The 27,996-nt window shown below is 47.0% G+C and overlaps 1 protein-coding gene across 1 annotated transcript; it reads right to left on the bottom strand.

Annotated features, from left to right (window-relative positions):
- Positions 1-12,973: 12,973 nt before the first annotated feature.
- On the bottom strand, positions 12,974-24,637 carry NNMT (nicotinamide N-methyltransferase). The gene is made up of 3 exons (XM_047752961.1): positions 24,057-24,637; positions 22,325-22,532; positions 12,974-13,715 (listed from the first exon to the last, which is right to left on the bottom strand). Exons 1-3 carry the CDS (start codon positions 24,208-24,210, stop codon positions 13,283-13,285), a joined length of 795 nt encoding a protein of 264 aa, XP_047608917.1. The 5' UTR covers positions 24,211-24,637; the 3' UTR covers positions 12,974-13,282.
- Positions 24,638-27,996: the final 3,359 nt, after the last annotated feature.

The raw sequence follows: 27,996 nt of genomic DNA, 5'->3' as shown, positions 1-27,996 counted from the left end.
TACTCCCAGACTTTTATTGCGACAAGTGAAAACAGGATGAAAAATGCAAAACTGAAGAAGCCCAGAAGATCGGGCAGATGATGGAGCTAAGGAGGGAAGAATATCCCAGAGGCAAGAGAAAGTTTCCACACAGTTGGGTGGCCGGGCCGGGAGACATAAGCGACAGCCAGGTGCCTGGGGCAGAAAAATTGGGGTGAGAGGAAGGAAGAGAGGAGAAAATCTGCTGTTGTGAGGCATGAGACTGCAGAAAGAGATTCAAAAAAAGAGAATTTTGTGCAAGTCTGTCACCGTGTGGTGCAATATATCACACAGCTGCTTCAGGGCACCTCCAGACACGCCCGTGTTTCTTTTCCATGCTTTTGGAGTCAGATGTTGGTGGAAGTTGGCCCCAAGTTTTCTTTGGGTGACGTATTCATGCACTGTTTCCTAATCATGAAAGTCCCAAGGGTTCAGCACCTATAACAGCGATAAAGAACCCGTGAGGGAGAAAAGGAAGGTGCAGGGAGCAGCTGCTGGGGAGCAGGAAGTGTCTGGAGAAGGAGGCAGGGGAGGTGGTGTGGGGTTCATGCGGATGAATTTCACCCACCCCTTCATTCTGACCAGATCCACTCTCGTTATACAAATGATCACAAGTCCACAGGGCAAGGTGCTGGAGAAATTAGATTAGATCTGAATGATATAAATTATAATCAAGGGAGAATTCGGTAGATTAGATCTGAATGATATAAATTATAATCAAGGGAGAATTCAGAGGTCTCCTCAAAAGGAGGGAGGGAGAGGAGCCACAGCCCTTGAGGGGGTCAGTCCCTTAGAAATGCGGGGAGGTGGGGGAGGAGGTAGGTGCTCCTCCAAGATCAAGTCATCAGAGCAGTGAGTGGCTGGAAGGGGGCCCTGAGTGAGTGAAAGACTGAGCAGGGGCAGGTACTTTATTCATCTTAATGGGTCGGGCGGGGGGGGGGGTTTCCAAGGCAAAGGCCAAGCACCCCCTCCAGCAGAGGGGGAATTTGTGCACAGGCAGTGGCCAACCCTTCTCTAGAGATCTTGGCCTTCCTATTTCTGGAAAGGTCTGACTGCCTGCTCTGAAATACGCAAATCGCTCTCAACTGGAGGCATCCCAGGTCCCCGAATGTGGTGTTGAAGTGCTGTCTATGGTTCTTTAAGTTCAAGAAGGCTATGGTGTGCCTTAAGAGGAAAATGCATATGTTACACAAGCTTCATTCAGGCATAAGTTATGGTGCTGTCGGCTGTGAGTTCAATGTCAGTGAATCAACAATTTGTATTCGATACACATCTTTTTTTTTTTTTTTTCACTTTTTAGGGCTGCACCTGCAGCATATGGGGGCTCCCAGGCTAGGGGTTGAATTAGTGTTGTAACTGCCAGCCTATGCCACAGCCACAGCAATGTGGGATCCAAGCCACGTTTGTGACCTACACCACAGCTCATGGCAACACCAGATCCTTAACCCACTGAGCAAGGCCAGGGATCAAACCCACAACCTCATCGTTACTAGTCAGATTCGTTTCCTCTGTGCCACGACAGGAACTCCTAAATAAAATATCTTTAAATAGAAACCCAGGAAACAAAATTACGCATTGATCAGTTACAGTTGATGAAGGTGTTGTGACCAAAGACTCAGAGGAACCTAAGCCCGAATAGTTCCCGTAGGAGCAATGATTCAGTATTTGCTAAGTCAGTGTTCGAGAAGACTTTATAGTGTACCGTGAATAGCAAGAACCAACTGTGTGTAGAAAGAGCCCAGAGAACCTAGAGGAGTCTCTATCAGGTTTCTTAGAGGAAAGACTTTTTTTTTTTTTTCTTTTTTCCTTGGCATACAAGTTCCCAGGCTAGGGGTTGAATCCGAGCTCTAGCTGCTGGCCTGCGCCACAGCCACAGCAACACCGGATCTGGATCCTTAACTCACTGAGTGTGACCAGGAATTGAACCCACATCATCATGGATACTAGTTGGGTTCTTAACCTACTGAGCCGCCACAGGAACTTGGAGAGGAAAGTCTTCTTCACTAACTGGGCAAAGGAACTGGTGAGAGCTTCTGCAGGTTTAAGGGCAGGGGTGTGTGTGTGGGTGTGTGGGTGTGGGTGTGTGTGTGGCAGGGGGCTCACATGCAGAGCTCGAGAGCCTGGAGGTGCATTTGTGAACTGCTGAGAGAAGCCCGGAGGCAATCCACCCTCCTTTCATCCTCCTTCCACTGGACAAACATTCACTGAGCACTTGCTTAGTGTCAGGCATGCAGGGGCGAGGGCTGGGAATGGGGGGCAGAGGTGGAGCAAAAGGAGAGAAAAGCCCTGGAGGCCACACCAAGGGGCTGGGATTAATCCCAGACCCTTTACCAGGCGTGTGGAGTGACCCACGGTGGCCAAAGAGCAAAAGTCTTGAGTAAAGCCAAACATTTTCTTCTAGGTACACTGTAGCCTCAGCGACCCAAAGAAGCTGTGGCATTTCCTTTCCTGGAAATATTGGACGATGGGAGAAGTCTCTCCGTGTCTCAGGCCGGGTTTTGTTATTTCCTTACGTAGCACCATCCGTGGTCTGTCGCTGGGCCTAGAATTATATACAAGCCCCATGAGCCTTTCTGACTCCAACTCTTTCCCTTCTTGGTCCATCTTTGGCCATTTTCTTCTCCAAGTTCCATCCCAGCCACACGGAACTCCTTGCAATCCTTCCCTGAGCTGTTTCTCTCCTGTGTCCAGGTCATGCTGTGTTTTGCCTGGACTGTGGTTTCCCCTCCACCTGTAGCAAACATATGTTTACTCCCTCCCTCCTCGGTCTCAGATTAAGAGTCCCTTCCTCCAGGAAATCATACCCCTGCACATTCCCTCGAAGACACTTGCCACCCTGACTTGTTCTGCTTGGTGCATTGTCCCTCCTTACCAAGTGGACCCTAAGTTCTGAGAAGGCAGGAACCGTGTATGTGTGATTGACTCTCTGTGTCCCTCCTACCTAGTGCCTGGCACTTAGAAGGTGCCTGTGAGCCCCAAGGCAGGGAAAGAACAGGTTTTCCCAAGGGGGCTTGGGCCTCCAGCCCACTGTGAATCAGAGGGGTTTCCACTGCGTTGAAGATCGAATGTTCCATTCTCCACCAGGGGACTGCGCTGGTGCACCTGCACACCTCTAAGGCTTATCAAGCTCCTGAAGGTGTGGTGTTTACCCTCCAGCCAGCAGGACCCTCTGAACTGTGAAACAATTGATTCTTCTCCAATGCACTAAGTGCACTTAAATGTCTATAATTACAGTTGCATTTTCTAGAAGGACACTAATTATCTTTAATTCATGGTTTATGCGTGTTGCCTCAGAGCAAGAAACTAAAACGCGCACTGTAGTGGTGGGGAGTTATTCTGCTGCTTTGCTTTGAAGCGGGTCTTGTTGGAGTTCTCTCCACTCACCCTTCAAGACCCAGCTCCCATCCTGCTTTGCTGAGGTGGGTCGTTCACTCTGATCTCTAGGGGATAAAGGGCGAGATGAAAACAGGCGAGTCTTCTGGGTTAGTCTTTGAGAGTGTCGGTGTCTTGATTCAGTATCTAGTTTTATAGGTTCAGAAACTTCATTTGTTATTGCATCCGTGGCTGCTCTCTTCACTGATTCACACTAACCAGACTCATAAGAGACTGAGTCATAACCAGAAAGCCAACTCTTGGCACTTGGTGGGAGGAGACTGCATTGCCAGGGATATTGGGATATTGGGATATCGGTGGTTGTGATCCAGGCATTCCTGCCCTCATATTTCAGAAGGTCCAAGGACATGACATATTCTGGAGATATTTTGTATTCTAGCTGTATGCAGTATTATTCCTACTTTTCGGGTTTTTTTTTTTCTTTTCTTTTTTCTAGGGTGGCACCCATGACATAGGGAAGTTCGCAGGCTAGGGGGCAAATCGGAGCTGCAGCTGCCAGCCACAGCCACAGTCACAGCGATGCTGGATCACAGCCATGTCTGCAACCTACACCACAGCTCACAGCAATGCCAGATCCTTAACCCACTGAGTGAGGCCAGGGATCAAACTTGCATCCTCACAGACACCATGTTGGGGTCTTAACCCACTGAGCCACAGCAGGAACTCCATTATGCCCACTTTCCAAAGAGACTGAGGCTCAGAGGCGTTTTACACAAATGTCATAATTTGCTGGGTCTTTGGTGTCCTTGTTTACAAGTGCAGGAAGTTGGACTAGGTCAGGGTTAAGTTTTAAGAACGGTGATCCTAGTCATCAGAAACCTAAATGGGTATATATAAAATTTTTTGTTGTAAACAGTAGTAACTTAAGTCAGTAGAGCCCTAACCTGCTAGTGGATGGGGCTGGAATTTGGACCTAGCGCATCTAGAGATTTCGATCTTGGCCATTTCCCCCTATTGCTGTCTTAGCTCAGGTTCTCCAGAAACACAGCCCAAGACAGGGGTTAGGGAACATGCCATTTTTGAGGGAGCGCTTGTGATAGAGGAAGGCTGATGCTGCACCAGGATGGTCTCAGGGGAGACCCAGCCTTGGCCTGATCCACAAGGGGGCCGGCGCTGGAGCATAAACTGCCGGTGTGCCTCCCTCCCCCTTGAGGCAAGAGGACCAGCCTTTGGAAGCCCTGTATCAGTCATTCATTGGCCGCCCTGGGGTGCTGGAGGGGGCGGTGGCCTGAAACTTCCCAGATGAGGTGGAGCCTCCTCTCAGCTAAAAACAATTCCCCTGGGAAGGGGGCTGTTGACCCCTTAGCAGCTGACACGGGGGCATGGGGGGGGGGGGGCGCTGTCCCAGAGAAGGGGATCCGGGTGCCACAGGACAGCCTCTGCTACAGTCCTAACCCTGTGTATTGTCCCTCTCACCTCCAGGTGTTTTCATCCAGGCTCTTCTCTCTGCCTGGAAATTGTGTCCCTCCTTTTTGCTCTGATTAATCTTACTTCCCTTTTAAGCCTCATCTTAGGTACGACTTCCTCCAGGAAGCCTTTGCCTGTCCTTCAAGATTAATCCAGGCCCTCCTGTGTTTTCCCACAGATACCACATTACCCAACAAAGCTGACTCCTGCTTGCCTGTGCCAACCTCGGCTGTGAGCTCCAAGGTCGGGGACCGCCTGTCTGAAGTTCCTCTCTATTCAGCACTTGGAGCCATTCCTGGCACTCAATAAATGCTTTCAGTGTATGGAGTTAATACTATTCTTCTAGTGGACTTAAACTTGCAAAAAGTCACTAGTTGAGCTAGGTCCACCTCAGTAGAGGCAGGTAAGGGGGTAATACCTGCACTATTCCCCCCACCCCCCTGCCCCCCCGATCATGAACTGCAGGAGAGTTTTCAGAGCCAGAAAAAAGTCGTGCTTATGCCAAACAACCGCGGCTCTATTTTGAGTTTATAAGCACAATGAATCTTGTAATGGATATGTCTCCTTTTTGCTTTGGGCACTAGGAAACTCAGAGCCCAAGTCCCCAATTTAGTAAAAAGTATGCATTTTGTAATTCTAAATGTAGTCACCAAAGTTCCTTTTAAGGAAAACATTTTGAAGGCTTGAAGGAAGTGAAGCCCTGGCATGGGCTCTGGACTTAAAGAAGCCAGTGGAATGGACAGATGGGTCCAGTGTTTGGGAAAGGAGGTGAGAATCCAGTGAGGAGGGGGCTGGAGACCAGAGAAGGGAGGGGAGACAGCAGAAAAACATGGTGAGGGGCCATTGGAGAAATTGAGTCGCTGAAAAATCCCCCCCAAGGTAAGGGTGCCCAGTATTTTAAGTTACTGCAGCTCTGGGCATGAACCCCTTCCATTGTCTTGAAGCTTTAGTGCAGTCACTACTCACATATTTTAGGGCCAGTGGAATTTCAGAGAATGAAGGGATCAGGATGAGTCTGATCAGGGGTCGTTGACAAAGAAAAGGATCAGCATATGCTTAAAGTGAGATGATTCACAAACTGGAACTCAGGGCCAGCAGGAGCTCAGATCCAGGGGCCACCAGCAGGAATACAAGTCACTGCCCCTCCAAATTCCCTGACGCATTAGAGGAAGCACGGGCTGTGTGAAGGACAGGGGATTGAGCCACTTTCACCTGAAACTTAAAATGGAATTAACTCAGATGGCACCTCTGAGAGAATTCTGTTTTAACAACTATTGTCCTGTAATTCAGAAATCGTGAAATATTGGCCCTCTTAGCCACCTAATTCACGTCCCAGTGGAAACTTAGAATCACAGGCATGGAAAGGTGGAGCTCCTTGTCCCCGCTCACAGTCTCAATTTCCACATCTATAAAATAGGAGGTTTTGGAGTTCCTGTTGCGGCGACGTGAAAACGAATCCAGCTAGTGTCTGTGAAGATGCAGGTTCTATCCCCAGCCTTGCTCAGTGAATCGAGGATCCAGCACTGCTTCGACCTGTGGTGTAGGTTTGGATCCTGTGTGGCTGTGGCTGTGGTTCAGGCCGGCGGCTACAGCTCTGATTCGACCCCTAGCCTAGGAACCTCCATATGCCGCTGTTGCAGCCCTAAAAAAAAAGGGTTTTGGTGTTTCACTTTGTGAATCTTTTTTTTTTTTTGTCTTTTTGCTATTTCTTGGGCCGCTCCCACGGCATATGGAGGTTCCCAGGCTAGGGGTCCAATCGGAGCTGTAGCCACCGGCCTACACCAGAGCCACAGCAATGCAGGATCCGAGCCGCGTCTGCGACCTACACCACAGCTCACGGCAACACCGGATCGTTAACCCACTGAGCAAGGGCAGGGACCGAACCCGCAACCTCATGGTTCCTAGTCGGATTCGTTAACCACTGCGCCACGACGGGAACTCCCACTTTGTGAATCTTAACTCACAATTAAGATCGCAAACTCCATGAGGACGAGGGACACATCAAATACCTGGAATTTCCACGGCATTTAGCAAATGTTGGAAGACAGTGAAAAGGGGACAGAAATTGACCGTGAGAATAAAAGGAGTGGTAAACTAACAGCTCACCCTCCTTCCAGAAACATCTTTCTCCTCTTTTTGCCTGTGGAGTACTTAAGTCCCTGCTCTTAAGGCGAGTGCCAGTCAATCGGGTGGTCGGCCAAGGAGAAGCGAGCGGTTCCTCCAGTGCCTGATCTTTCTGAAGAGCAGCCGAACTAGTGCTGGCGGTTCTTTAACCTCTCTTCTCTTTAAATGTTCCAGTTTTCCTCTGAGGCGGAGAGAGAGATGAGAAAGGAAATACTTCCTGGTCCTCCCCCCTGAGGTCGGAACCAAGGCGATATTCACGGATTATTTGTGGAGGGTTGGAAATTCAACCCCCGGTCTTTCCCTGAATTCATCAGACACTATCAAAATAAAATGAAAGACGTTTCATGGTTTGGTCAGAAACCACAGGAAGAGCTCTTCCTTTTTTAAATATTAAAAAACTGCATTTTGCAAAAGCACAAAAACTGCTTTTTCCTTCTGTGAATAAACGGGAAATAGGTCGTAGTGAGTTAACCCCATCATCTAATGTTTAACATTTCTTATGCTAATCTGTCCGAGAGTCTCTGTGTGGTTTATTAAAATTTGCATTTTGTGTATAGACCTAACAGGAAAATTTTTTAATGTATCTATAAAAACAATTATATATATTTTTTGTTAAAGAAAAACAGGCTGAATTCCCTTTCCTTTTTCTCTAGCAGCCTCATAAATAGAGAGCATAAAAGGAAAAGCTTCTTGTTTTGGAAGGTTCAATGCAATTTAAATTCCTTGCTGTATAAATGGGCACGGTCAGGAATGGTCTCCAACTAAAGCTGCGTGTGCCCTCTGCTGGCAATTGGGGGGCCAAGGAAAGCATTTCCAATTCAGGGCAGAAGTGTTGCCGGAAAGGAAGAGGAGAAAATCGTCCACCCAAATAGGTTAAATCACTGCTTCCACTGGAAAATAGGAACATAGCACAGTGGGGTTTTCCTTTGTGATAATCTTCCTTAAATACCGTATCTATAGCTCAAACAAATTTTTTGAGCAAAGCTGATCTATAAATGGACAGATTCAGCTTTAAGAAAGGCTTGGTGTATCTCATTGAGGGTGAGCTCTGTCCGAAAGGGCAAAGATTCCTGACTGGCTGACCTGAGAATCAAAATAAAACTAGTACTGATTCTAAGGTTCTCTCTGAATGCACTACTTTCTGGTCTCCTTCTAAAGGATGTAAGATCCCACGGGGCCAGAGGCTGCCACCTTCAATGGAACATCCCCAGCCCCTCAGCCTGGCCTGTAACAGGGTGTCATAAACATCCGCTGAATGAATGAATTGCTGTGAAAAAGACTCTGGATTCAAGGTACTGCTGCCTTAAATATTGATCGCATGCAAGACAGGCCCTTTCCCTAGTCATGACTGGAGCCTCTCCTTGACATGGTTGAGAGCTTTTGAAGAGCTTTTTAAAGAGCTTCCGAAGGCCATACTTACTCAGTTCGGGAAGGGATCCCTGATGAATGGAGCGACCTGGAGCTCAGCGGCTGCCCTAGCAGGGGCTGATAATCTCCAAGTCACCTAAGTGCCATGAATCATTTGACACGTTACCCTCTGCCTTCGCAGGGATCTCATTTGATCTCAGTGGTCCTGCCAGATGCTTATTATTCCTCGTGGACGGAGGGGCCCTGGCAAAGGTGGACGGCTACTCTCAGGGCAATCAAGGCGTAAGACGAAAATCCACACCTGGTTTCTGTCCCCCAGTCCAGAGTTTTCCCCACCGGCTTCGAGTCTCCGTAAGATTAACGGTCCCCTCGTGCTCTCCGAGTTGGCTGAGGCTAAAATTAGAGGGGGCCGTCACAGCTTTTAAAGATCAGCCTAGTAAGTCATATCACGGACGTCTCCTCTTATTACCAGTGACAGCCAGGCGATGGGAATTATGAAGGCTGGGCTGACCAGGCTGGCTGCACGCACCAAGTGGTTGAACAGCCCTTTAAATAGCTTTTCTCTTCCCGGGTCGTTGCCCAGGACATTACACACAGGCTTGCAGCGTCCTGCATCAGGAACATTTGCTCAGGGTGAGGCTGGGGAACACTTCCCCAGAAAGCAGACCAAAAAGAGACTGAAAAACACCTGTACTGGGTCAGCAGTCAAAGAGATTTATAAGCCAGGACCAGCATGACCCGCTGTCAGTGTTTGCTAGTGACTTGGTGGGTCTGTTGGATTTCAGGGAAAGCAAACGAAAGCCCAGCAGCCAGATTTTTGCTTAGGTTCCTGGCTTCCCAGGTCGAACAAACCCATGAGAAGCATGATAGCAGGAGGAGGTGCTTTGTGCCTCTGGTCAGGGCGTTCCTCATCTTTTGTTCTCTGTCGGCCAAACACACCCCTGTGCAGCCGCAGGCAGGACCCAGAACTAAAGCCCGCTCTCCAGACCTCCCCCGTCCACAGCACCTGGGCTTGGAGTTCCCATGGCGCAGTGGTTAACGAGCCTGAATGGGAACCATGAGGTTGTGGGTCCAATCCCTGGCCTCGCTCAGTGGGTTAATGATCTGGTGTTGCCGTGAGCTGTGGTGTAGGTCGCAGACATGGCTTGATCCTGCGCTGCTGTGGCTCTGGTGTGGGCTGGGGCTGCCGCTCCAATTCGACCCCTAGCCTGAGAACTCCATGTGCGGTGGGAGCGGACCTAGAAAAAGGCAAAAAGACAAAAAAAAAACCCAAAAAACAAAGAAGACAAACAAAAAAAGCACCTGGGCCACTCGTCCCAGAGCCCGTGTTGCCCCAGATTGGAACTGTTTGCGTGTCAGTTCCCCCCCAGTGACTCAGAGTTCATTAAGAACAGGGGCCACGTCCTTCTTCTCTACCTGAAAGAGAAAACGTTGGCTGTCACAGCTGAGTCTCAGAAGCCCAGAGTACAGCCCAGGGGCTTTCAAAGTTATTTTCTTTATCACCACCTAAAGTAATAAATACATTTTTGCATCATGATCCAATACCAAATATATGTCTTTATATACATAAACAGGTCTTTTTTTTATCTGTTTAGATATGTGTGTAGTTTTTTAATGAAGCTGATACAAAACGTCATAAAATAATACTACACGAAGCGCTACTATCTGGGATTTTGCTTTTGAGTTTATTCTCTATTATTTTTCCAGATGTTTATGGTGACGCATTAGAGTGTTTTTACGATACACTAATGACTGTCAGCTTTTGCAGTCTGAAAATTATTAGCATAGTTGATGTCATCTGCCCCCACCCTCCCTCCATTTTCTGTCATTTTCTATTGAATGTGTCACATTGGAAGGGGAGGAGGGAGCTCTTTTTTTTAAAGTATAGTTGATTTACATTGTTGTGCCAATTTCTGCTGTACAGCAGTGACCCAGTCACACATATATAAACATTCTTTTTCTCCTATCATCCCTCAACATGCTCTGTACTGAGAGATTGGACGTAGTTTCCTGTGCTATACAGTAGGACTTTGTTGTTTATCCATTCTATATATAAATATATAGCAGTTTGCATCTGCTGATCCCAAACTCCCAATCTCCCTCCCCCCTTTGGCAACAAATCTGTTCTCTAATCTGTGAGTCTGTTTCTGTTTCGTGAATGTATTCATTTGTGTCGTATTTTAGATTCCACATATAAGTGATAGCATATGGCATTTGTCTTTCTCTTTCTGACTTTTTTTTTTTTTCTATCTTTTTGGTCTTTTTTAGGGCCACACCCGTGGCATATGTAGGTTCCCAGGCTAGGGGTCCAATCGGAGCTCTAGCTGCCGGCCTACACCACAGCCACAGCAACTTGGGGTACAAGCCATGTCTGGGAACTACACCACGGCTTACGGCAATGCCAGATCCTTAACCCACTGAGTGAGGCCGGGGATCAAACCCGCGTTCTCATGGATGCCAGTCGGGTTTGTTAACCTCTGAGCCACGATGGGAACTCCTTCTTTCTGACTCATTTTGCTTAGCATGAAAGTGGAACCCCACTTTCTCCTCAGGGGCCTACCTCTGAATTTCTTATTCATGAAACGAATAAACCCCTATTGTTTAAACCATTTTTAGTCAAATGTTCTGCCATTCAGTCTCCATGCCATTACCCTGATAGAGCACCTTCCTAGCTCTTACCACTGTCAGAGGGTATCACATTCATTGATGAGTTTCCTCGCCTGCCTATGCCACTCCCTCTTCCAGAACGTAAGTGCCCAGATCCGGGCTCTCACCTCCTGCAGTCACCGCTCTGTACCCAGGTCTGGCCCAAGGGTTGAAGAATCTATTAACCCAAGAGGCTCACAGTTCAGTGGGGAAACTGACCAACAGTTGCAAAACAAACAGCAAATGACCCCTTAGAGGTAAAATCTACCTCTGCTCAGTCTCACCAAGTTGTCATGGCCAGTCTGCTCTCAGCTCCACCCCACCATCCCCCCCCCCCCCGCAAACTTGCATAGGGAAAAGTGGAAAACCTATCATTTGAAAGCTTGGTTTACAAAGAAATTACTGTTTTTAGAAGAGATCAAACCAGGAAATCCTGTTTTAAAGGAAGGCTTGTGTTTTTGTTTGCAGTTATGCAAAGGTAAGCCAGAGTCATTCTCTGGGGGTGGGGGTGGGGGCATGGGGGTACCCAAACGCAGATGTTTCAGGAGAAGCTGTGACCTTCCTTCTAGGGGGAGGTAGATGGCAGGGATTTGGGAGAGCCCTGTTCCCACAGATTTGGTGGCTTCCGTGTGGCCTGGTGACTGGTGCTGGCTCCTGGGGGTCATGTGCAAAAAGGATGCGCAGGCCTGACCCCCCTCCCCCCCACCTGCTTATAATAACAGCCGGCTTTGGCCTTCTCAGTGCAGCCTGGACTGGCCTGTTAGTGTCCTTCAGGGCAGGATCTCTAGAAATCGTAAGCAGGGTAGCATGTTGCGATGTGAACATCCTATGATGTCAAACACTTGGAAATGGACCCATATTGTGGGTCCATTTTTATTTATCACCAAGTAAATAAAAATATGGAAGTTCCCACTGTGGCTCAGCAGTAAGGAACCGGACTGGGATCCATGAGGATGCAGGGTCGATCCCTGGCCTCACTCAGTGGGTTAAGGATCCCGCATTGCCGTGAGCTGTGGTGTAGGTCACAGATGTGCCTCAGATCCCATGTTCTCTGGCTCTGGTGTAGGCCGTCAGCTACAGCTCTGATTAGACCCCTAGCCTGGGAACCTCCATATGTTGCAGGTGTGGCCCTCAAAAGCAAAAAACAAAAGTGATTGTGCATGGGGGGATCCCCCTTGTGGAAAGCTGCAATGTCCACGCTCAGTCATTCCCGGAAGAGAGAGGTCTTGGGCTGAGAAAGGAGGACTAGAGAAAGGGGCCTCAGATGGGGGTGAGGAGGGAACTCCTTCTCTCTTCAAGGCAGGAGAAGGAAACTTTTTCTACAAAGATCCAAATAGGTATTTTAGGCTTTGGCGGCCATATGCAGAGTTGCCGTTGGAATTACTCGCCATTGCAGCACGAAAACCACCACAGACGGCATGTGAATGAATGGCCACGGCTGTGTCCCAGTAAACCTTTACAAAATGGGCAGCCGTCTGGGGCTGGCTCCTGGGCCGTGGTCCGTCAGTCTCTGTGTTAGGGTCTCATGATGTTGGGCATGGGCACCAGGGGCTGGAGACATGCCCTGGGAGGCACGCCAGCTCCTCGGAGATGCTTGGCCAAGAGCTTTGCCAACAGGTGGCCTTCCAGGACTCTCTGAGGATGTGGGCTCGAAGACACCTGTTTCTACTGGCAGCTGTATCACAGTGCCTGTTATCTCTCTTGCTAACCCCTCTTCAGGGAAAAGTCACAGCCTGGGCTCAGGTGTGGTGAGAGAAATAAAAGAAGGGCCTACTCCCTTTGGGGGACTAAAGGGCAAAAGTGACAGCTGTTCAGTGGACCCCAGAGGAGGACAGGGTCGCCAGAGGGAAGGCAAGAACTGAAGAGCAGGAGAAGCTTGTTCCTAGGAGAGAAGAAGGCATCGGGGCCTTCAGGAAATGAATAGTGAAAAACTGCAGACTCTTCTCTGTAGGTGTGTGTGGGTTCAGGCCATTGTAACCAGGACGTTCAAGGAAAAGAAGGTCTTATTTTTATTTTATTTTATCTATGTATTTATTTATTTTTTATTATTTCCCCAATAGATCTTCTTTTATAACTGCGGGCAACAAAGACTGGACATGCCAGCTGGTCATCTTGGAGTCCTAATGACACCAGCACAGGTGGGGAGCACAGAGTAGGGGGTCAACCAATGGCTCCTAGGCAGGTTGACCACTCCAGCCCTGTCCTAGGTGAACCATCACGCCCCATGCAATGGCCTCTACTCAGCACAATGACCGCGGCAGTTAGAACCAAGTCTGAAGTCAGCAGGGCAGGTCAGGGGCATTGCTTTAATGGCGATCGCCTGGTATCATACACATGGGCTCAGTTTCCGCCCCACCAAGGAGAAAAGCCCTTCATTGTTGGCCATGGTGGAAGAATAACTTTGGGAGATCACTTCGAAGTGTTCGATGGTATAGCCAGCCTCTCTCACGGCAGCCTCCACGGCCTCCCGGCCCAGACAGAGGCTGGAGAACCTCTGCTCCCCAATCATGTAGTAGCTGCTCTTCAGGGCATCCACGAGCACCAGGAAGCCCCCCGGCTTCAGCAGGCTGCGCAGGTTCCCGAGGGCGGTGCGGTAGGTGGGCAGGTCCGGGCAGGCGGCATGGAGGCACAGTGTGCTGAGCAGACAGTCAGCCGGAGGCAGGGGGACGGCACCCAGTGGCCAGCTCTGCGTGACGTCACACTTCAGGACCCGCTTGACCGCCCGCCTCAGCTTCTCCTCCTTCTCCGTTCCCTTGACTCTGAAACACACAAGCGGATAAACATGGCTTGCTCCTCCATTCATGTGGACTCCAGGCCTCTTTGGTCAGGAATGAAAACGAGGAGTTCCCTGGCGGCTCAGTGGGTTAAGGACCTGGTATTGTCACTGCTGTGGCTCAGGTTCAAACCCTGCTCCTAGAACTTTGGCATGCTGAGTCATGGCCACAAAAAAAATTTTTTTTTTTTTTTTTTGCTTTTTAGGGCTGCACCCATGCCATTAGGAAGTTCCGGGGCTAGGGGTCTAACTGGAGCTGCAGCTGCTGGCCTACACCACAGCCACAGCAATGCAGGATCCTTAACCCACTGAGCGAGGCCAGGGATTGAACCTTCATCCTCATGGATGCTAGTTGGGTTCATTACCGCTGAGTCACAACAGGAACTCCAAAAAACCTTTTTTTAAAAGAGGAGTGAAAATGGCAGTGCTGTTCAAATGTTATGTATACCCCTTAGGACCATCCCTGTTATAAAAACAGAGAAAGAGGAAACAAGAGACCATTTTGGTGTCTGAATGTGACCATATTATCTTGTACTGGGTTAAATCTTTCTGTAAAGTAAATAATAATCTGGAAAGGATAATAAAATATCCAACTGCCTGCTTCTACAATGGACTGCCCCTGTGAACTTTTCTTCCTCTATGACTTAGCATAGTGCCTGCATCATTTATTATTATTACTGTTGTTGTTGTTGTTACCTTTGTCCCCTCTGCCAAACCATAAAGTAGTGGCTGTTTCCCCCACACGTATCAGGTAATAAGGGGTTTAAATGCTGAAAAAGTATGTTTGTAGCTGCCAGTCTATTGGAGGGGGTGTGACCTATAGACATTTGTGGAAACTGTTGATCACTATCACACGATGGTGCCCAGGGCCCCTCTACAGAGAAGAAATCTCCTGGTTTCCATTCTCAGGCTCCAAAAGATACTGCAGATAGGGAGCATGTTTCCTGATGGAGGCAGTTGTCTCGGTAGCCTCACTAGGAATCCTACCCTTTTCTGCAAAATCAATAGAGTTTCTTGACAGAAAATCCATAAATGAAAGGAGGAGAGGAGGCAAGAGCAGGAGATCCAGGTCCTCAAATCTTTTTGGAATTTATTAGAGGAGGGGTGAAGGAACAAACTAACCAATAAACAAAATTCAATAAACGCACAGAGGGCACGAGACACTGGAGAAAGGGAAGGGACAACGGAGAAGAAGTAGCAGAAAACCAGAGAGGTGAGAGAAGGAGGAAGAAATGCAGAGTTTGTCAAGGGCCCAGAAGGCCACTGAGCCCAAATAGTAGGAGTGATGATTGGGTATTCGGCCTTTTGAGGAGGTTAATCAACAAAGCACCAGGGGTGCAAAGCCAGGCTTACATGCAGGAAACACAGTCACTGGCTCCAGGAGAACTGCTGGGGCAGCAAAGCTTGACGGAGAGAACAGAGGATGGCCCAGCATCAGAGCAAGTGAGAGAGACTCATGCTGGGACCATTTCTGGTCATGAGGTAAAATAGACGGTTTAAATTAAACTTGGAGGTTGACCTCCAGGTAGACTGTTTTGACATCCTACTTAAATATTCAGTTAAAATCTTAAGCCTGGTATGTATCATCAGTTCTTTACAAGCATCCTTTGGTTGTGTTGGAACGATGTTAAATTTTCCATTTAAGAAGCTTAACAATAAGCATAGGAAAAGATGTTCAATGTTTTTGCCATCAAAGAACCAAAAATCAAACCACAAGATACCACTTCACCACTGCTAGGATGGTTATAATAAAAAAAGACAGATAATTATTAAATGTTGCCAAAGATGTGGGGAAATTGGAACCCACATATGCTGTTGGTGAAATGGTAAAATGTCCAGCTACTTTGGAAAACAGTCTGGATGTTAAAAAAAAAAAAAAAAATTGTTGTTTTTTTAATCTTTTTTTTTTAGGGCTGTACCTGTGGCATATGGATGTTCCCAGGCTAGGGGTCCAATCGGAGCTGAAGCCGCCGGCCTACACCCCAGCCATAGCAACACGGGATCTGAGCTGTGTCTGCCACCTACACCACAGCTCACGGCAAGGCTGGATCCTTAACCCATTAGGTGAGGCCAGGGACTGAACCCATGTCCTCATGGATACCAGTCAGGTTCATTAACTGCTGAGCCATGACGGGAAGGCCATAAAAATAAAAGTTTTAACTTGACCCTTTTCCACTCATAGGCATATACCCAAGAGAAATGAGAATATGATCACACAAAAACTTAGTACTTAGGGAAGCATTGTTTATAATGGCCAAAAGAGAGAAAAAACTCAAATGACCATCAGCTTATAAATAAATAAAATGCAGTCTATTCATACAACAGAATATTATTCAGTAATAAAAAGGAATGGACAACTGATACAGGCGCCAACATGGAAGAACCTTGAAAACATGATGCTAAGTGAAGAAGCCAGATACAAAAGGCCACTTATTGTATGATTCCATTTATACGAAATATTGAGAAGAGGAAAATCTGTAAAGACCAAAAGCAGACCAGCGGTTGCCAGGGGCCGAGAAGACTTGGGGAAAATTCAAGACTGCTAACAGGTATAGGGTTTCTTCTGATAGTCACAAAGTATTCTAAAATTGTGCTAAGGGAGTTCCTTGGTGGCTCAGCCAGTTAAGGATCTGTCATTGTCACTGCTATGGGGCAGGTTCCATCCCTGGCCCCGGAACTTCCACAGGCAGGGGCTAAATAAATAAATATGAATAAAATTGTGCTGAGGATTGCACAATTCTGTGACCATACTAAGAAGTAGTGCATTGCACACTTAGATAGGTGAATTGTCTGTTATGTAAATTATATCTCAGTAAGAAGCTTAGTAAGGTATTATTTTCAGGGAACCAACCAATAAACTGGGGTACAGGGAATGATAATTACCTTTGGTTGGTCCAGCTACTTTGGAAAACAGTCTGGATGTTCAAAAAAAAAAAAAAAAAGCTATGGTTTTTTTTTAGGGCTGTACCTGTGGCATATGGATGTTCCCAGGCTAGGGGTCCAATCGGAGCTGCAGCCGCTGACCTACACCCCAGCCACAGCAACGTGGAATCTGAGCCGTGTCTGCTGCCTACACCACAGCTCACTGCAACGCCGGATCCTTAACCTGTCACCTATCAGGGATAGAAAGGGTAGTAGGGCGACCAATTTGTCCTGATTGGTCTGGACTTTTCTGGTTTTAGCACGGAAAACCCCACATCCTGGGAACTCATCTTGGCCCTGAGCAAACCAGGAAGGTCAGTCAATCTAAAAGTAGGGAAATCAGCTACAAAGCTGCCACCGCCCCCCCACCCCCAGAATGTGGCTGATTTGATGGAACATTTTAAGAAAAAATATAATAGGAGTTCCTGCCATGGCAGCAGTGGGTTAAGAATCTGATTGCCATGGCTCACTGTTGTGGAGGCATGGGTTCAATCCCCAGCCCAATGCAGTGGGTTAAAGGATCTGGCATTGCCACTGCTGCAGCATAGGTCACAGCTGCAGCTCGGATTCAGTCCCAGGCCCGCGAATTTCTGCATGCCACGGGTACAGCCATAAAAAAAAAAAAAAGAATAAAATAGTAATAATTCCTCACTATGGAAGTCTGTGTGAAACATGGCTTTGAAGAGGTAAATTAATCTAGAAAAAAATTCAAATAACGTGTCTGCATATACGGATAACTCAAGTGTGTACAAAAAGCTAAAGAATTGACAGTGCAGTGTTCTTTTGAATACACCTAAAGACGGTGCTGTGCATTGGGAAGATTATGGTAATGTGTATTTAAGTGATTACATCAGGGGCAGGTTGGACTCTCTGTGCCCTATTGTGTATGAAGCTATTTTAAAAACACAAGTTGCCACAGAACCAGTACTTGCCAGTCAGATGATGATGGAAATTGTTCCCAAACTGTGCGGCACACTGTGAAGTCTGGAGAGCTCGCAGGGAGTGTGCCAATTTGACAGGGAAATTTGTTAGAAACACCCACGGTCCTGGACACCTGCTTGTCCTTGGACGCACTGCAAACATTGGTGAACTCAGTTGCCAAGGCAGCCGCTTAAAGATTACACCTCAGGGCTCCTCGGGGCGCGAGTCCACCTGCAGGGAAATGGACTCGCCTGGGGACACAGGCAATTACCGCTCAGCCTCACGTTTAGCTCAAGGGGTCGGTAATAAACACACAGCAGAAAAGTGTTATGCAGTTTTACAGAAAGCTAACAGCAGTGCGGCCATTTCTCTAGTTTTAAAGATCTACTCTTTCAAAGGAATCAATACGCAAAAAAAAAACAAAAACACACACACACAAAAAAAAAAAAATTTAAAGGGCAGCCATTTCCTGGGTAAATATGCTGCCTATAAAAGCCTGAAGGAATGGGGAAGGGGGAGAGAGGGAGCAAGGAAAGGATGAAGAGTAGGACTCCCGGGAAGCTCACTTTGTAAGAATGTCTTTGCGGACCCCAGGTAATGATCCCCAGATTGAGAGCAGGTTCCTCCCGCCCTGTCTCTGCAAGGCAGGTGGTGAATCTGAGTCCCCCGACAAGCTTTTCTTGATTACACTTCCCTCCCCAAGCCTGGTCCCCGGAGGTTCCAGCAGGCCCTCCTGAGGGAGAGCCATCAAAACGCGTAAAGGAAATAAAAAGCTAAATAAGCTTGGATGCCAACGTGCGAATTGTCAGAGCAAGGACTAAGCGCTGGTTAACCTCTGGTCCGGGCCACCGCTGAAAGACATCCTAGGAGGCAGCGTCTGGAAAGCCGAATGCTTGCAGTCGCTTATTTTATAAATACTTCTTGAACTTTCGTTGTGTGCCAAGAAGGGCGCTGGGTGGTGGGGACCCCAAGGGGAGCAGATGAGAAACCAATCCTATCCTCATGGAGATTAGTCTGGCGGGGAGGAAGAAGTAATCCATAATAAGACTGTCCACAAAAATGAAAAATTAAAGCTGTGATAAATGCCAGCCAGGAGGGGCACATGGCATTGAGAGAGGAGTGTCGGGAGGCTTGACTCAGTCTAGAGAATCAGGGAAAGGAGTCAGGGGAGCAGAGATACAGAGGATAAATAAGCAGGCGTGAAGGGGGCCAAAGAGCAGGGAAGCGGCACTCCGGGAAGCGGAAACTGGCAAGTGCAAAGTCCACGTGGTTGGAGGAAACGTGGAGGAGGATGCCTGGCAGAGCAAAGCCTGGCAGAGCAGAGCCTGGCAGAAAGTGCGGCAAAAAGGTGAGCTCCCAGGTGATATGGACGCTGCTAGTCTGGGGACTACAAAGCAGGTGCCGGACTAGACAGGGCTTCATGGACCATGTTAAGAATTTTGCTTTTCATCCTAAAAGCCATGGGGAGATGTTAGGGGGTGCTAAGGAAGGAAGTAATGTGATCAGACTTGCATTTTTTGAGGCCCACACCCACAGCATTCGGAAGTTCCCAGGCCAGCAATTGAACCTGCACCACAAAGGTGACAATGCAGACCCTTAACCCACTAGGCCACCAGGGAACTCCCAGACTTATATTCTGAGGCAATCAACTGGGGGCAAGAGTGGAGGTGGGAGGCCAGTTAGAAAGGAGAGGATGGTAGCTGGGACCAAGAAAACAGCTGGCATGGAAAATACTGGAAGAAATAGACTGGTGTGAAAGGAAGGAAGCGAAGTGGACAGAACCTGGTGTTAGTCATGGAACACGACTGAGAGGGAGGTGACAAGACTGGCTTCCAGGCCTCTGGCTTCTCCAATTAATTGTGTGACAGTGCCATTCAAGGAAAGAAGAATACCAGACATGGAGCAGATTTGGGGAAGGTCCTAGCTCTATTTTGGGCACATTGAGCTTGAGATGCTTTGAGACACCCAAGTAGAAGTGTTTACAGTTTGAGGAGTTCCCGTCGTGGCACAGTGGTTAACGAATCTGACTAGGAACCATGAGGTTGCGGGTTCCGTCCCTGCCCTTGCTCAGTGGGTTAACGGATCCGGCGTTGCCATGAGCTGTGGTGTAGGTCGCAGACGCGGCTCGGATCCTGTGTTGCTGTGGCTCTGGCGTAGGCCGGTGGCTACAGCTCCGATTGGACCCCTAGCCTGGGAACCTCCATATGCCGCAAGAGCGGCCCAAGAAATAGCAACAACAACAACAACAATAACAACAACAACAACAACAAATAACCCGCTGTGCCACAGGAGAACTCCATCTTTTGAAACAGAAACAAAAGATCTTTGTATGACGAGCACTTACTTCAGAGAAGCTCCACCTCTCCAGGCTCACTGTCGAGTACAGTGAGGTAAGCAGAGGAGCCGCTCTTACATAGAGGCGCTCCAGCTTCCCCCGACCCCTCCTGGCTGCCCTGAGGGCCAAGGAGTACCTGCAGGGCACACCTGTAATTCATCCCTATCCACCAGCGTGTCCTGGCATGACTGTTGGGAAACTCTGTTCCAGACATGTGTCCTCGGTAAATGTGTAAAATGCACGCAGTCCCCTGCAGATGTTATTAAAATGCAGATTCTGATTCTGTAGGTAAGCCTGAGAGTCTGCATGCCTAACAAGTTTCCAGATGATATGGAAGCTGCTAGACTGGGGACCACAAGGCAACAGGTTCCAAGTTCCAGGAGCCAGAGGTTAATGAATGCCGTTCCTAGGATGTCTTAAGGCAAAGGCTGATTTCCCTTGGCTCATGCTTAAGTTGTTAGTTATAGCTTCGTCTTTGACTTTCTGACGTGATAAACGAAGAGTGTGAGGCAAGAATTTGGTGCCAGTGTCTTACAGCTTTTCGGAGAATTGTGAAGATGCATGGTGTCTAGGTGTCTGTGTCACTCTCCCAAGGCAGAGAAACAGGAGTCTGCTCAAACTGTCTTTGGCAGCAGTCAGCGCAAGAAATAGCTTCAGAAAAAGAAGAAATAATCTCAGGGGAAATAGGTTGTGGGTTGATAGAGGCACTTGAAGATGCAAGAAAGACCTAAGTTGAATGGGATCACTATCATCCCCGAAATAGTTTAAGCCACAGGATCTAGTAGGAGGATAAAGGTGAGAATGCAGAATTTTACTGCCCCCAATACAGGTCCTTAGTCTAACTGAGTGATTGGGAAGGGACAGTGACTTTGGAGCCAATTGTTACAAGCTGATGATGCCGGCTTAAGATAAGTAATGGTTTTAGTATCCTGCCAGATTTTAAGGGTTCGTTTCTGAAGGAGATGGAAAGGTTTGTAATAGCTAGGGAAATTGAGAACAAAGTTCTAAAAGGCTTCTTGACACATGATTCGGACTTTGGAAAGATGAGTTGTCTGATAATGGCTAAGAACTTTTCTTTATAAGCTTTCCCTGAAATTCTATAAACCCTGGGAAATTCCTTATTTATTTAATACTCTTGGATATTGTCTGAGTCCTCATAGCTACAGTTTTTTTTCTAGTTAATATCAATTTCATTCTGTGAAATCACATTGTCAAGAAAAGCATTTGAAATTGCTTTTATTTTGAAGACCGTATCTTCAGTCTGAAGGCAATAGCCAGCATAAAATTCCAAGTAAGGCATTTACAGGTTAAAATGGCATGTGAAGGGTTCCAGTTGTGGCTCAGTGCGTTAAGGACCCGACATAGTGTCTATGAGGATGTAGGTTCGATCCCTGGCCACTCTCAGTGGGTTAAGGATCCCACTGAGCTGTGGTGTGGGTTGCAGATAAGGCTCAGATCCTGAGTTGCTGTGCTGTGGCATAAGCCGGCAGCTACAGTTCCGATTCAACCCCTAGCCTGGGAACCTCTATATGCTGTGGGTGTGGCCCTAAAAAGACAAAAGAAAAGAAAAAAAAAGAAAGATGGAGTTCCCCTTGTGGCTCAGGGCTAATGAACGATGCTGGTATCCATGAGGACACGGGCTTGATCCCTGGCCCTGCTCAGTGAGTTAAGGATCTGGCATTGCTATGAGCTGTGGTGTATGTCATGGATGTGGCTGGGATTTCGAGTTGCTGTGGCTGTGGCGTAGGTCGGCAGCGGCAGCTCCAGTTCAACCCTTAGCCAGGAGCTTCAGGTTTGGCCCTGAAAAGCAAAAAATAAAAAAGAAAGAACGAAATGCTGAAAGAATTTCTCCAGGTGAAGAGAAATGATTCCAGATAGAAGCCTAGATCTGCAGAAGGGAATGAAGGATATTAGACAGGACAGATGTATGGGTAAATACAGAAGATTATACACACACACACATACATAATGCATGTAATTTTCAACAAACATACTTAAAACTGATATTAATATACTTAAAACTACTAAACTGTACACTTAAAAAAAGTTAAGATGATAAATTTTATATGTATTCTTTTCACCACAAAAATAAAACAACAAAAACGAAAGCATTACTGACAGTTTAAAGCAAAAATAATAACAACGTATTCTAATGTTGTAGTATATATAGATTAAATATATGATAGCAAGTGCATAAGGGGCAGAAGAGTGAGTTAAAGGAATTACATCATTGTAATATTTCATTATGAAATAATAGATATGTTAAAATATATCATTGCTAGAAAAATCTTACGCACACACACACACTGCTTCCTCTGAGTTTCACCTTGGACTCTAAGGATAATTCCTGGTTCTGAAAAATGAACCGGCACCCAGGTACCCTTAGAAAGCCAGAAGGCCAACCCCAGTTTCTCTACCTGTTCCCTTCGAGCTCACACACATAGGTCACCACTGGGGACCAGTCAAAGGCCCCTGGCTCCTTCTTCAGCCACTTCTCCAGCTCCTGCAGGTTCTGGTCCGTGTAGTCGGTGGCAATGATCTCCTTGAAAGACTCGCAAGCAGAGAGGAGCTGATAGATGGTGGGGCCGGAGCCGATGTCGATCAGGAGGTCCCCCTTCACACCATCTGGTTTAGAGGAGGGAAGGGGGAAGGGGTCGGGCGTTATCGGGTGGCAGAAAGAGCTGATCTGCCCTGTGTTTGCCAGGACTGTGCTGGGGACACCCAAGGAGAGCCCTGGAGACGACCATCCCCCTAGTCACCTCTCTTCCCTCCAAGTCTCTTTTTAAAATCTTTTTACTTTCCATGCCTCAATCCAGAGTGGAGCACCTTGCTGGGATATTTTTAGGTCTAGGAGAAGGGACAAAAAGTCTGCTTCTGGTGAACCGAGCCTTGATCCAGAAAGACTGCCACACAGATGGTGTAAAAACTATTAAGGAATGCTTTAGGGCAAAGTTAAAGTTCCATTTATTTATTTTTCCACTGTAGTTGATATGCAATGTTGTGTTAATTTCTGTGATATAGCAAAGTGATTCAGTTACATATATATATATATATATATATATATATATATATATATATATATACACACATGTATACACACACACATGTATATGGATTGTTTTCGACTATACCCTCAACATGCAAAAGTTTTCTGGCCAGGAATTGAACCTGCACCACAGCAGTGATAACACTGGATCCTTGACCCACTAAGCCACCAGGGAACCCCTACATTCTTTTTAAAAATATTCTTTCCTGTTACAGTTTATCATAGGACATTAAATATAGTTCTCTGTGCTTTACAGTAGTAAAATTTTTTTTTTTGTCTTTTCTAGGGTGGCACCTGCGACATATGGAGGTTCCCAGGCTCGGGGTCCAATCGGAACTGTAGCCTCTGGCCGATGCCATAGCCACAACGACTCAAGATCCGAGCCACAACTGCAACCTACACCACAGCTCATGGCAACACCGGATCCTTAACCCACTGAGTGAGGCATGGGATCGAACCTTCAACCTCATGGTTCCTAGTCGGATTCGTTAACCACTGAGCCACGATGGGAACTCCCGTAAAAATATTTTTAAATTAAGCCTTTATAGTGTCTTGCTCCAAAAAGCATCCAGTTCTTCATATGTTGGGAAGTCTCTCCCTCACACTTTGAGTTAGAAACAGAATAAGTACTAGAATCTCCATTCCTTTTTTTTCAATTTTTATTAAAGTATAGTTGATTTACAATGTTGGTGCCCATTTCTGCTGTACAGCAAAGTGACCCAGTCAAAAATATATATACATTCCCTTTCTCATATTATCTTCCATCATGGTCTATCCCAAGAGACTGGATATAGTTCCCTGTGCTGTTAGGATCCCCATTTCTTAAGTGAAGAGGCCGCCTAGTGGTCCAGCAAATCAATGCAGAACCAAGGCCAGAACTCCCACTTTCTGGCTTCCCTTTTGCATGACCAAGGAAGATAAGAGATATAAAACACCTTATCAACTGCAAAATATCCACCCCAGTGTAGTTTTTACCCTGGTTAAATGAATGGGTGCCCAAAGGGCCGCCAAATAATAATGACCAGACGCAAAACTGTCACGCCCTGAAATGCTAATATGATTCACAGTTAGAGGAGAGACACGCAGACCACAGACACACTTACCTAGGCAAAATATCTTGAAAAGGATTTTCAGAAGATGCCTAAGAATCTGGTCTTCTGCGGAGTGTTTGGCCCCAAAGTTGTAATATTTTTCTAGGTAATCCTGAGGGTTAAAATGGCTCAGATAAGCATCCTTGGAGGTGAAGCCAGATTCCATTGTTTCTCCCTCTTGAGTCCCCTGAGGTCCACTGCCCTCCTTTCCTCTCCACCAGAAGCAGAAACTCTTTTCCTGAGTCTCTGGCTTTTAGTAATTCCTCCATCAGTTGAGCCCATCGCTTAAAGATAGATGCTTGGTTAAACACTAACCTAGAGAAATATACCAAAAGTGTTTTGGCTGTGCTGGGAAGTGATGAAATTTCTGGGGAAGGGAGCCTAGAAGAGGGGGAGGGGAGGGGGAGGGTTATGCGATGTGTGCAGTGCTGGGCCAAGGGGTGAAGTTCAGCTGCATAGGATTAGCAACAAGAAGACTTGCCTGGGCTCATCAGGGAAGTTATTTATCTTAGGGGAGAACCTCTAAGTTCGGAGAGACAGGCCAGCTCTCCACAGCACCATCATTCTTCTCCTTGCAGTGCTTCTCCCAGGAAAGAGAGTCACAAACAGTAGTTTAAATGTAAACATCTTGGAGTTCCCATCATGGCTCAGTGGTAACAAACCTGACTAGTATCCATGAGGTTTCGGGTTCGATCCCTGGCCTTGCTCAGTGGATTAAGGATCCGGTGTTGCTGTGAGCTGTGGTGTAGGTCACAGACGTGGCTCGGATTCCCCGTAGCTATGGCTGCCCACCTACAGCTCAGATTCGACCTCTAGCCTGGAAACTTCCATATGCTGTGGATTCAGCCTTAAAAAGACAAAAAAAAAAAAAAGTAAACAGCTTAAAGAAAGAAAAGACGGGAAAGATGAGGAGAGGAAATGGGTTCAGGGCTAAGAAATGTTGGCTAAAGAGGGACCCTCAGATGAAGTTTGGAAAGAGAGTAAAAGAGAAATTTTTATTTTATTTTATTTTGTCTTTTCTAGGGCCGCACTCAGGGCATATGGAGGTTCCCAGGCTAGGGGTCTAATCAGAGCTGTAGCTGCCGGCCTACACCACGGCCACAACAACACCAGATCCAAGCCGTGTCTGCAACCTACACCACAGCTCATGGCATTGCCAGATCCCTAACCTACTGAGCAAGGTCAGGGATCGAACTTGTGACCTCATGATTCCTAGTCAGCTTCATTAACCACTGAGCCATGGCGGAACTCTGAAATTTTTAAAAACTGGATGAGGCTTTCTCCAGTGTCTAGGCCAGCCACAATCCTGTCACCCCCTCCTCCTGCTTCACATAGGATTTCATCCTGCTCGGTGGCCCACGGGGCTCCGCCCCCACTGCCATTTCTCAGCCCCTGGCGGGCACCTCCCCCATTCCCCATCCTTTTTGTTTTAAAGCTTCACTGAAGACTAGTTGATTCACAGGTTGTGATAATTTCTGCTGTACAACAAAGTGATTCATGTACATGTATCCATTCTCCTCAGCTCCTTTTCCACATAGAATATTGGGTAGAGTTCTCATCACAGAATCGTGGGGAGGGGTCCCTGTGCTGCGCGGCAGGTCCCCACTGGCCAGTCATTCCATATACCTCCGTGTGCACTGCCCATCCCAAACCCCAAGCCCATACCTCTCCCCACACTCGTTCCTGTCAGTCCACACCGGACTCTTCTTTCCAAATGAACTTTAAGCTCCTGATGGCCTTTAAGAATTCCTTAAATTCCCTTTTCTGAACTCATATTGCCCTTAGAAGGAGTTTAACCAGCCAAGCACTTATTTTGTACTTGTTCTTGGCTTTGTGTCAATTTTACTTCCCAAACTAAATTTTTATGTGTAGGATGCGCCAAACAACCAGCTCCTTTAGATCAAGGACTATGGCTCAGTTCACTTTCTATCCCCTCCTGCATGTCCCCAGGCGGAATACACAGTAAGTGTTCAAAACGCCCAGTGAGTAGTGGACTGTTGTCACAGTGCACCAAATACAATTGCAGTGAGTGCCTGGAATCCCATGGGTGGTGACTTGGTAAGGGCCCATTTGGTTACAGGCGTAGAAACTCAGTCAAAGAAGCTCAGGTTAAAAGGGAATTATTGGAGTACCCATCACGGCTCAGTGGTTAACAAATCCGACTAAGAACCATGAGGTTGCAGGTTCAATACCTGGCCTTGCTCAGTGGGTTAAGGATCCGACGTTGCCGTGAGCTGTGGTGTAGGTTGCAGACGCGGCTCGGATCCCGCGTTGCTGTGGCTCTGGCGTAGGCCGGTGGCTACAGCTCCGATTCGACCCCTAGCCTGGGAACCTCCATATGCCATGGGAGAGGCCCAAAGAAACAGCAAAAAAGACAAAAACAAAAACAAAAAAAAAAACAGCAGTTAGGAGTTCCCACTGTGGCTCAGCAGTAATGAACCTGACTTGTATCCATGAGGATGAAGGTTAGATCCCTGGCCTCGGTCAGTGTGTTAAGGATCCAGCATTGCTGTGAGCTCTGGTGTGGGTCACAGATGAGGCTCATATCTGGTGTTGCTGTAGCTGTGGCATAGGCTGGCAGCTGTAGCTGCAACTCCAATTCGACACCTGGCCTGGGAACTACTATATGCCGCAAGTGCGACCCTAAGAAGCAAAGGAAAGAAAGAAAGAAAGAGAAAGGAAGGGAGAGAGAGAGAAAAAGAAAGAAAGGAAGGAAGGAAGGAAGGAAGAAAAAGAAAGAAAAAGAAAGAAAGAAAGAAAGAAAGAAAGAAAGAAAGAAAGAAAGAAAGAAAGAAAGAAAGAGAAAGAAAAAAGAAATGGGAGTTCCCCTTGTGGCTCATTGGGTTAAGAACCTGACTAGTATCCACGAGGATGCAGGTTCAATCCCTGGCCTTACTCAATGGTGTTGCCATGATGAGTGTAGGTCACAGATGCAGATCTGATCCCATGTTGCAGTGGCTGTGGCTCAGGCCAGTGCTGCAGCTCTGATTTGACTCCTAGCCTGGGAACTTTCATATGCTGTAGATGTGGCCCTAAAAAGAAAAAAAGAAAAGAAAATATGTCCTTCTCATCTAGCCTGGGAGCTTGGTCTGTTGGTATTTCCTCTTCCCATGTGGTTAGCTGATAGAGTATTTGGCTCATTATCAGATAATGACCACATGAGAAAATAGTCTACAACAGGAGTTCCCACAGGAGTTCCCGTCGTGGCGCAGTGGTTAACGAATTCGACTAGGAACCATGAGGTTGCGGGTTCGGTCCCTGCCCTTGCTCAGTGGGTTAACGATCCAGCGTTGCCGTGAGCTGTGGTGTAGGTTGCAGACGCGGCTCGGATCCCGCGTTGCTGTGGCTCTGGCGTAGGCCGGTGGCTACAGCTCCGATTCAACCCCTAGCCTGGGAACCTCCATATGCCGCGGGAGCGGCCCAAGAAATAGCTAAAAAGACAAAAAAAAAGAAAAAAAGAAAATAGTCTACAACAATTAGCACACAGAAAATCAAGGTCGTAAGGAACTCTTTCTCAAAATACCGTACCTAGATTCTAGAGGCTAGATCAGCTCTCTTTCTAAAATATATGTAACAAACCCAAAATGTAAACATTGCTTACATTTTTTAGAAAAAATATTCTATATTTTGATATATCAGTTGCCAGTAATATGTCTAACCAGCTCCCAAGTCATACACCGTTTCTGAAAACCACTGAAACTGCTTATTGCAGATTCAGATATATCATATTTTAAAATATTGCATTATAGACCATGTAATGTATATATTAAATATAACAGAAGAGAAAATTTGTAAATTTGTAAACTGAAAAATAGGTTGAAAGAAATTATTCAAAATGCAGCAGAGAGAGAGAAATAGAAAATATGGAAAGACAGTTGAGGCCTTGGAGTTCCCACTGCAGCTCAGCCAGTTAAGAACACGATGTTGTCTCTGTGAGGATGCGAGTCCCCTC

Source organism: Phacochoerus africanus, chromosome 11 (assembly GCF_016906955.1).
Source record: "Phacochoerus africanus isolate WHEZ1 chromosome 11, ROS_Pafr_v1, whole genome shotgun sequence".
NCBI lineage: Eukaryota > Metazoa > Chordata > Mammalia > Artiodactyla > Suidae > Phacochoerus > Phacochoerus africanus.
The sequence above is the reverse complement of the archived record's forward strand: the minus strand, read 5'-3'. Positions and strand labels throughout refer to the sequence as shown.

Coding starts and splice junctions, on each gene's coding strand:
- NNMT (XM_047752961.1), bottom strand. CDS start 24,210: ATGGAATCTGGCTTCACCTCCAAGGATGCTTATCTGAGCCATTTTAAC. Junction 22,533..24,056: donor TTTCAAGATATTTTGCCTAG/GTAAGTGTGTCT, acceptor CCTCTAAACCAG/ATGGTGTGAAGGGGGACCTC. Junction 13,716..22,324: donor TGTGAGCTCGAAGGGAACAG/GTAGAGAAACTG, acceptor TGTGTGTTTCAG/AGTCAAGGGAACGGAGAAGG.